The 10,189-nt window shown below is 50.4% G+C and overlaps 3 protein-coding genes across 3 annotated transcripts; all 3 read right to left on the bottom strand.

Moving 5' to 3' along the window:
* Positions 1–502: 502 nt before the first annotated feature.
* N7516_003020 (cytochrome b5-like heme/steroid binding domain-containing protein) lies at positions 503–887 on the bottom strand (the record flags this gene model as incomplete). Its single annotated transcript, XM_057215740.1, has 2 exons — positions 503–580; positions 711–887. The coding sequence occupies 2 exons, from the start codon at positions 885–887 to the stop codon at positions 503–505; spliced, it is 255 nt and encodes an 84-aa protein (XP_057077623.1).
* A 311-nt stretch (positions 888–1,198) lies between these two features.
* On the bottom strand, positions 1,199–4,576 carry N7516_003019 (putative mRNA splicing factor RNA helicase (Cdc28); the record flags this gene model as incomplete). The annotated part of the gene is made up of 1 exon (XM_057215739.1): positions 1,199–4,576. One exon carries the CDS (start codon positions 4,574–4,576, stop codon positions 1,199–1,201), a length of 3,378 nt encoding a protein of 1,125 aa, XP_057077622.1.
* Positions 4,577–6,033: 1,457 nt separating this feature from the next.
* N7516_003018 (tyrosine protein kinase SWE1) lies at positions 6,034–8,898 on the bottom strand (the record flags this gene model as incomplete). The annotated part of the gene is made up of 1 exon (XM_057215738.1): positions 6,034–8,898. One exon carries the CDS (start codon positions 8,896–8,898, stop codon positions 6,034–6,036), a length of 2,865 nt encoding a protein of 954 aa, XP_057077621.1.
* Positions 8,899–10,189: the final 1,291 nt, after the last annotated feature.

Below are 10,189 nucleotides of genomic sequence, written 5' to 3'. Positions count from 1 at the left end.
TTTTGTCACTTGTCATCTATTCATGTTTATTCTCTGCTTTCACCCACTTCACACATCTATTACCTGTCATTTACCATTTGTCGCTTTCGAGTTGATACCACTTTGATTTGGATTACTATTTCTCGTGCAGCGGGAGGGGGAGAAGGGCGTTTCTTTCTTTCTTTCTTTCTTTCTTTCTTTTTCGACATTGCAACTATCAGCAGATCCTGGATATATGTACTGATCTTTTTGTGTTTATATGTCTGAACATAATGTATAAGTTTGCTCATGAGCCAAGAATGAAGCTTTCTGTATCTCCAATCTCCTATACGCTATATTCTCCGTTCTATTCATGCCCATGCCCAGATAGATAAGATGGTGTTCACATAAAACAAAAGAATCAAACTGGAATCGTTGGGTATAACGTTCGCTAACGGAGTAAATACAACATCGTGACGTTTCTGTGATGTGCAGTTGAGGGTTTCTTCCAAAAAACCAAAACATTCATTTTCCAATAGATTATTCACAGTTTCGCAGCATCCTTGACTTCGCCGATCTTCAGCTTGGGCGAGTACTTCTTCAACACGCCTTCGTTGTGATACTAAACGGTGTTGGTGTTAGTTACATACTTTTGGTTTTCAATTGCCGACTCGGCCGATAGCCGATCATAACAACCATAACATCTTTTCTCAAAAGAAAGAAAGAAAAATGAAAAATGAGGGAATACACACCTTCCAGAACTGCTTCGAGGCATCCTTGCCCGCTACACGCTTGAGGATCTTTGCGCCGCCGGGGTGCTCGTCGACAAAGTTGGTTACATCGTAGACGCTGCTATCGATGATGATATAAAGGCCCGCATCGGCGGTCTTGTGGGAGGCGACTTCGGCAGGGGTGAATGTTTTGGACATTTTTGAGGTCAATTGAGAAGTTGAAAGGAGGAAGAAAAGGGAAATCCGTCGGAAATTGACGTGACGTATAAAACCGAGAGAAAGTCTGGGGGAAAGCGGAGAGACCGAGGTTCAACGGATTTGCCGCGGTTGGAATTGTCCCGGCTGTGATTGGTGGGATATGTTGGTGCCTGAGGTATCTATTTTATATACATCTGGAGGTTATTCAAACAATAAGTTAACCAACTAACTAGTTAACTAGTTATCATATGTTTTAACATACATGTTTTCATACATATTTTAATCTGTACAGCCCCAGTAGCATCCCCCTTCTACTCTCGACTCTTCTCCCCAACCACTCCCTGCCCCTTGGTCACCTTGCGATCCAACCCCAGACTCTCCAAGTCCTTCTTCTTATAGTAATGTGGCGCAACCTCAACCAGCCATTCTGGCTGCAGCGGCATATTACTGCGCATGTACTCCTTACTGGTAAGAACCAACTCAAAGTAGATGACCCAGCGAGGATTAACCTCCATAAGCGTACTAGACGGATGCAAGTACACCGACTGTCCATTCTTGATAGTGCGGTAACTGTCACCGCCGCGCTGGAGTCGCGCCGCATTGGGGAAGAACCCAGCCGTGATGGCCTTTTGGATGGGCTGAATATTCGTAGATCCGCAGGTACTGACGGCGACCTCAACACGGTCACACAGTTTGGCGAGCTGATCGCGCACATCGCGTGCCCGCGTCAGACTGCGCTGCTGCAGGAAGTTCTCCTTCGCCCAGATCGTGCTGAAGTCCGAGTCGACCCATTGGTTCCAGACGTTCAGTAGCGTCAGGTGGTCACCGCCGTCTTTGATGGTGAACCGGTTGCGCGCACTGTCCGCGTGGATCTTCTTATCCTTGGGTCGGAAGAAGAGTGCGCTGCCTTCGCCGAGCATCGACACAATCGACAGCACTTCTTCGACGCATCCGTATTTGTCGGAAGCAAGGATCGCCTTGGCGAGCATCGGGTCCGTTGGGAACTCGGCCATCTGCCGCCCGACCTTGGTCAGCTCGCCTCGGTCGTTGAGCGCTCCCAGCGCGTACAGCTGTTCCAGAGCGCGGATGATGGTCTCCGCCGGCGGTGGGTCCATGAAGTCAAAGTCGAGTAGTTGGTCGATGCCCAGCGACTTCAGCATCAAAATCACTCCATTCAGGTTGGTACGTTGAATCTCCGGGGTGGTGTTATCTTCTAGCTCGTTGTAGTACGCCCACTTGGTATACAGGCGGAAACACTTGCCCGGGCCAACACGTCCGGCACGGCCGGCTCGCTGGTTGGCTGAGGCACGCGAACACGGCGTCACGACCAAGCTCTCCATTCCGCTGCGTGGGTTGAAAACGTTCTCCTTGACGAATCCGGGATCAATCACGTAGACAATACCATCGATGGTCAAACTAGTCTCGGCGATATTGGTTGCAAGCACCACTTTTCGTGCCTTAGGTGGAGTAGGCTCGAAAATCTTCGTCTGCAGTTCGGATGGCAGGTTGGCGTAGATAGGAGCAATGATCATTTCTGGAATCTTACTCCCAAGTTTTCGAGCCGTTTCCTGTAAACTTTGCTCGGCAGCCTCGATCTCTTCTTGTCCAGTCAAAAAGACCAAAATATCTCCGGGGCCTTGCGTGACGTGGATCTGGAAGACCGTTGTGATGGCTGCGGCGAGGTAGTTGGCTTCAGGCTGTGAAGTGTAGTGCACGTCGACGGGGTATCGGCGACCAGGAATATTGAAAATAGGAGCATCGTCGAAATAACTCTGAAACTTTTGTGCATCCATCGTCGCCGAGGAAATGAGCAACTTCAAATCGGGTCGAGCCTTGGCAATATCCTTCAGCAGACCACAGGCAATATCTGTTGGCACCGTCCGTTCGTGTGCCTCGTCAATCATCAAGGCCGCATACTGGTTCAGGTCCGGTTCTGTCAGTAGTTCTCGCAGCAACATTCCATCCGTCATATACTTGAGGATAGTCTTGTCGCTGGTGTTGTCCTCAAATCGGATGGCATAACCAACTTCATTTCCAATCTTCGTGCCCATTTCATCCGCCACACGAGCAGCAACACTCATGGCAGCCACTCGTCGCGGCTGCGTGCAACCAATCTTGAGCCCATCCTTGGTATAACCGGCCTCGTGAAGGTATTGTGGGAGCTGTGTGGTTTTTCCGGAACCGGTTTCACCAACGATAATCAAAACTTGATGCTTTGCCACGGCCTCGATGATCTGATCACGGAATTGATAGATGGGCAAACTCTTGCGGGTCTCCTCCATCGAGAGGGCTTTTTTCTCCGCTGCATCGACCTGCTCCTTGAACCGCAGCTGTTCCTTCGTCAGTGGCTTTTGTGTGCCCTCCAGTTTGGCGTCCATGACAAAGTTGATCTGCTGCGAATCGTCGAAGACATACTCGTAGTCTCCCTCATCAACGAACTCGGCCTTTTTGATCTGTGCCTTGGCCTTGGCCGCCTGCTCCAGCTCCCATTCCTCGTGCTCTGTGACGAATCGCTCCTGGCCCAGCTCATCGCGCTCGACATACCGCTTGTACAGAGCCTCTTCCTTCTTCTTCCGGTCGATCTTTCCCTTCTCCGTAATATAATCAGATGGCATCTGATACCCATCACGGTGATCGTCGATCCGAAGTCGTTCCTCGGCGAGACGAAGAACCTCTCGATTGCGCGCAAACTCCTCCTTCTCCTTACGAGACAGATTCGGGTTCTCACGCAACTCCTGAGCCTCCTCTACAACCTGTCTTCGCAGCAGTGCCAACCGTTCTGTCTCGCGCTTCTTCAAGTATTCCTGTCGAGACCTTTCTCGCAGATCGGGCATCATCGAAGCCCGTGCGCTGGCATCATCGCCCAGCGCCCGTCGCCGCGCAGCCTCGCTGTCGCGCGTCCGATCCTCGACCATTTTTTTCGACTTGCTGCTCTCTTTATTGGCCAGTCGTTTGGCAAACTCGTCTCGTTCATGGAGATCTCGTTGGCGGTCGATCTCTTGCTTAGTCTTAGGGTCGATATCGATATCGTCGGCCGGTGGCGCGGGAGTAGGAGACGCGGAACCATCGTCGAGTCGTGTGCGCTTAGAGGGGGATTCTTCGAATTCCTCTGGGTACATCTCGTCTTCGAGGATCTCTTCGTCGCCCCATCGATCGTCGAAGTCCTGAGAGCCCTTCTTGCGGAGCTTTTTCGTCCGTGGCCGGTCGCGGCTCTCTGCATCGCGGCTTCGGTCTCGCTTTCTGCTGTCGTCCTTTTCCCCGCGGCTCCGAGGCTCGGAGTCTCGCTTGCTGCTGCTCATGTCCTTGTCGCTGTCTCTGTCGCGTCTCCTCCGTCGCTCTCGGTCTGCTTCGACATTGGTGGGTCCTATCGATAGGGCAGGTTCTGGTTGGTCTTCGCCCATGTCTACCAGGCGGTATTTCTTCTTCGTAGATTCCTTGCTCGTCGTGGGTTTGGGGGTAGACGCGCTGGGCTGTGCGCCCTTGCCCATGCGGGCATGGAGCTCCCGAGCAAAGGCACCTATTTCAGCTGAGCTAGTGTCTATGCCATCCAGGAAGGACACGAGAGTATCTTGGAGGGAGGAGGTCGACTTGGCTGAGCTGGCGGTCGCGAGCACGAAATCAACGACGGTGGGTTCTGACGCGCCTGTTAGGCGTAGGAGATTGTCCGACACGAAATTTTTATTATCCATGATGCGTGATACGGACTGTGATGGGAGAAATTAAAAGGTTGATGTGTAAGGAGCTGGTTCGGGAGAGGTAAGAAGATAATGGGTTATTGTTGAGGTCTTAGAGGCAGCGCATGTTGTACCATATGAGTAATAAACCAAGCCTCAACAGGGAAAGGGATAAGTCGAACAAGAACAAGTAGAAGGGTATAAGCTAAGGTTTATGAGATTGCAAATGAAAGAGTTGGAAGAGAAGTTGGAGAAGTTTTGCCAAATGCCAAGAAATCCCGTGGCAATTGAAATTATTTTGACTCCCTCCATAGTGTATGTATATACTAACTATATATAACTAACTAGTTATATAGTTATATATACTACTATATATATAACATAAGGCAATATTTAGTAGAAAATATTATCTTAAGATATATCCAAGTCCTACTATCAACGACATAGGCCGTGTAAGTGGCTTTATGTCATGTCACGCACCAGTTAGTTATATATATATATGGGAACCTGGTCTATCTGAGCATAACACCCAGATATAGTCGTCTTTTTGGCCTAGTTTCTACGTTTACAAGTCGATCTACAGAATACTATAATATAGAATTGGGTCTACAGTAATCTGATGGATCAAATATAGTGCATATACGTCGAATATGATCTACAATCAAAGAGGTTCGTAGGATATCATTTCAATTCGTAATTCCACAATTGCTACACAGATATGGAACCCAGGTATTCAACCAAAGACACCAAACTAGCAGAGAAGATCACGCTCAAAGAAAATGGATAGGGGTCATCACTGCCCAGAGGGCACACATTCATCATCAGAAGAAACAAAAACGAAAAAAAAAAAAAAAAAAAAAAGCAAAGCAAAAAGATAGCAGTGATGTTTCCAAGCCAACCAGACATGCTATTCGACCCGATATCCCTGGAAAGAAGAATCGCCGAGCAATTGCTCCCAAGGAGATAATATGTTGGAACGAATACAGCAAAATCCCAGAGTGGCCTTGACCATTTCCAGAAGCAAGCACCCTGCGAGGTTGGTACATTTCTGGCATCTCGTAACGCTAGGTATTGAATCGTACAAAAGAAAAGAAAGAAAGAAAAAGAAAAAAAAAATCCGGGAAACAGGGTGAAGAACCCTCTGCAAACTCCAGTGGTATCCGTGAACTGCTCAAGGTAACGCCCAGATCCGAACTGGATGGATCGAAAACGCCCCCAAAGCCCAGCCCGCAACAGAAAACCCCAGCCTCAACCGTTGAAGCATGGGATGGAGGGATAATGTCGTAACGTGAAAACATGGCATCAAAGATGAGACAAAAAAAGAAGAGAGAGAAAAAAAAAAAAGAAAAATGCTCCCAGGTTGAACGCCGGGAAGAGGTGACAAAGGGAAAAAAAAAAAAAAGAGAAGGATAGGGGGAAAAAAAGACCCAACACCTTCCCTCCGTATGCACAATAGTAAAAGGGATATTAAATTACACGTCGATCATTTCGGCATCTTCGGCCAAGATCTCGTCCGCGGGGCCCCAGTTACCCTCGAAGACGGTGGCGCCAGCGCGGCGTCGTTGGTTAATAAATTGCACTCCATAAGTTTCCAGGATCTGGTCGGCCGTGGGACGATTTTGAGGTTCGGGGGAGATCATCCATCGAACAATACCGTCCAATGCATGTGGATGGTTGGCATCGACCATGAAGTTGGGTGGATCAATCAGCTCCCCGCTGCGTGCGAGTCGCTGTGGTTTGGGGTTGCTCAGCTGACGACTTGTCAGGAAGTCATCGTCGAAGTCGTTGTCCCCCAGATCGGAGGTACAGAGATCCTCAAAAGATGACCCTTCAGAGATAGGGTTTCCAGATGCATCGCGGAAGATGCTGGTCTCCGAGCTCCAGGTAAGGCTGGGCACATCACTCATATCGCCGTTGCGGAGCTTCTGCCAAGACACTCCATTGTCAGGAAGTTCCACATTGCCAGCGATCTCAAAAATGATGAGACCAAGTGAGAAAATATCGGCGGGCTTGTCGAATCGGCCCATAAGAATCTCCGGTCCAATGTATTCGCGGTCGCCTTCACCCTCAATACCATTCTCTGCAGGCCAACGTGTCGCCATGCCAAAGTCACCAATCTTCAAAGTACCCTCAAAGGTGACCAGAATGTTAGCAGGTTTTAGGTCGAGGTGGATGAATCCCTCGTCGTGGATCTGCTTCAGTCCCAGAGACATTTCGAGCAAAATCTTCCAGATACGGAAGTCATCAAGTCGGGCCTTAAGTCCGGCTTGAGCCAAGAACCCATCCAGGCTACCCTCTTCGCAGAACTCCGTTTGAATGTACAGATGGCCATTGTTCTCCCAGCTGTCCATAAAGGAAATGACATGGTCGCAGTTGGTCAAAGCCTTGAGGACCTCGACTTCGCGGATACGGCGCTCGCGATCTTTCAACCCCAGGTAAGGCTGCTTACTCTTCTTGACCGCCCACACCTGATGAGGGAGGGAAGTCGGCGACCTTGGTTCGCTTGACGGAAGAGAGAAGACAGATGGGAAGGATGCGTCGTGAGGTTGCGCGACACGGAAAACCTGAGAGAACTCGCCAGTTCCAATAAGCTCCACGCTGTCAAAGCGGGATGTCAGAGTGGGGTCCACATCTGGAACATGGTAGCCGCTAATTTGGAGACTGGGCCGTCTGAAAGACGACCAAGAGTCTCGCGGACCAGTTGGAGTGGCGGGAAGATCATGCTCCTGCACACACTGATGATCACTTGGCACGGAGATCGATAAGCCACTTGGGTCGGGAGGGAAGTATCGGTCGCGGGGAGTATGAGGCGATGCCTGCAGAAACTTCTCGTGCAGCGGACTCGCTGTCTCGGATAGTCGTTCCAGAGATGGAAGTTGAGAAGCTGCGGGAGGGTAGGTACGAGAGGGGAGGAAGGGCTGTTTGGTCGGTGTGGGAGGGAAGTCATCGTTTAGAGGTTGGCTGTCATGTCGGGAGGAGGGCGATTGGGCGAGGGTCAATTCATCACCATCAATACTAGCGAAACTTCCACGCCGGGAGGCCTCGGGACGATTGAAGCTGCTACCGAAGATTCCCATGCCCCGAGCGAAGGGGCTCGGCTTGGGACGCGAGGTAGTAGGTGGGTTGAAGGGAGAGGCGGTAACAGCATCTGATTGATGAACCAAACGTGACTTGTCAAACAGTCGGTCCGTGGGATTTGGCCCAGCGGTGAAAAGATTGACAGGCCGCTTGCAGGGTGTATCGGGCATGCTCTTGTTAAATCCAGGATTCTCTTCCGCGTTGCGGTTTTTCTTGGAGATAAGTCCAGTGGACATGAATGCCGCGGGAAGAGGCTTGACTAGCCGGAAGTTATCCGGGGTAGCAAACGTCTCTGCTGCATCTTCTCGTGTGATCTGACTCACGGGGGCAGGACGAGTAGCCCCGGCGGGGAGAGATTTAGAGAAGTTGAACATTGGTCGTCGGCCCTCGGGCTTGTGAACTGGTTCATGGGTGGGCGAGTCCTCGATACTAGACCCCGAAGAGGATTGGGTGATAGTCCGCGAGAGAGGATGCGCAGTGGGCCGAGGAGGTTGAGTGGTGTTGACGGTAGGGTTGATGGGAGGGTTGGCGGGGGAGTTGGAGAAAAGTGGGCTGGCTGGCGGCCGAGGAGAGAAAATGTTTTCGCTGCCTGGTTGGAATAGGCTGCTATCAAACGACATTCGTGGCCTAACTGACAATGGTGTCTCGGGTGTCGATGCGTCGGTTGAATCATCTATGGCCCTGGGTCGCCCAAAGAGAGGTCGATCGCCGCGCTGCTGTAGAGTCGAGCGTCGTAGAGAAGACGAGCGCTTGGGGATGGTCGCGAATGGACTGTGAGGTTGGACAGGCGTAGGGAAAGAGGGAATTTCGTTGCGCGTTGGAGATCCCTCTGGGGTCGTGTTCTCGACTTCGTTGTCGAAAATGCTGAATTCGGCTGCAAAAGTGGGAGTGTGCACGCTGCGTCGCTTTGCAGACGGGCTGCCTCGCGATGCTTGGTCCAAGTTCATAATCCCGTCGCTGCGCTTCAAGGGACTGCCAGTCGCAAAGCTACCAAAGGTCCCACTACGTCGTTTCTCAATGCGCGACAGCGTTGAGCGCGGCGCAAAGGTTGATTCACCCAGAGGGGTAGAAGTATTGTTAATAAAACAAGGACTGTCTGGGGTGGTACTTTGACCTGGCGCGACGAGGTCGGCGAGAGTCAAATCATTTTCTTCGCCAGAGGGCAAAGAGATGGGTTGGGTTGGAGCCGCGTTACCACTGTCAGTCGAAACACTCAAAACGCGTTTGGCCGGACTGCGGGGTGATGTGCGTCGACGCATGGCCGGCCTACTGATTTTCGCGCTGGGGGGGGTAAGGGACAGCGAGAGGCGATTGATGAGATTGATGGGATGGGAAGAGAACAAAATTGTTTTGTGAGGCACGTCGTGATGGCGACAAGGGAGAAGAGATGTAAGAGGATTTGGAGGGGGAATGAGTACGTGGGTTGAGGAAGAAGTTTGAACTCTTGGAGGGGGAGCGTGAAAGTGAGCGCCGCAGTTGACGGATAGCAGAGCTGGCGTCAACGTGATGGATCCCCGAGTGCGATGGCAGATGAAGTGTACCACCGGAGTCCCGGTGCGGCGAAAACGTTGCAACCATGATTGTGGGAATGTGTCAACGTGCCGCGCAACGAGTGTAGAATGAAGAGCGCGTCACAACTAAATACGGGCTCTAGATATCTTAGAAAAGAAATGTAGATATCCCAAGTGGAGAGTCGATTGATTTAGAGAGAGAGGGAGAGAGCTTGCCCACAGCCCCAAGGTTGACGCGTTCAAATCAACAACGCGTCCAGAAAGGGAAAGAGAGGAAGCCAAGGATATTCTCCAGAGATATTCGAGGATATGATATCCGAACCGGCAACGAGGATTGGAATGTGTCCAAGAGCAGGTGCAAGTGGCAAGTTCAATCAAACTGGACTCATACCACTTCCATTGCGGATTCCAAGGAATTCAATGTCTCCCATGCGCCCTAGGAACAAAACCAAACGCGTGTTCGCGATGTTTCACTTCGATGCGTTTTGATACCCAAGGATAACGAGATCAAGGGGATGTGCGATAAGTGTGGAATGTTTCAGTTTGGATTACAGTGTAAAAGAAAAGAACCAAAAAAAAAAAGTAGAAGGGCGTGTATGTCGGAACCTTCTTTTTTTTTTTTTGTTCCAACGAAAAAAGAAAAGGTTGCAAGGGATGAAGTCCCCCAATACAAAAAGGTGAGGTCAGCCCACGAGGGCGAAAGGGCGGAATTTCGAGGAGGGGTTGGGTATTGGTGTATTTGGTATGTGAGTTGTTCAAGGACCGGAAGAGAACCGAGAGAGAGAGAGTTGAATTTGAAACCACCTGAGAAGGGGAGATAATTAAGAATGTTTATAAAAGGGATTTCAATGTTTCCAAAGTTCAAAGGGTTGTTGTTGTATATATGGGTTGTATGGGTTGTATGGTAGAAGAAATCAAGTCCCAAAGCGATTAACGCGCAGTCGCGTTGTTGATCGTTGGAGAACCCGATGTGGATTAGGGTGACGCGTGATTGGATTAGGTAAGCAAACAATAAATAACCAGTTAACGTTAACTAGTT

Source organism: Penicillium verrucosum (assembly GCF_028828655.1).
Source record: "Penicillium verrucosum strain IBT 35672 chromosome Unknown utg000001l_segment0_segment0, whole genome shotgun sequence".
NCBI classification, from domain to species: Eukaryota; Fungi; Ascomycota; class Eurotiomycetes; order Eurotiales; family Aspergillaceae; genus Penicillium; species Penicillium verrucosum.
Note: the sequence above shows the minus strand (reverse complement) of the source record. Positions and strands in the feature narration are given on the sequence as shown.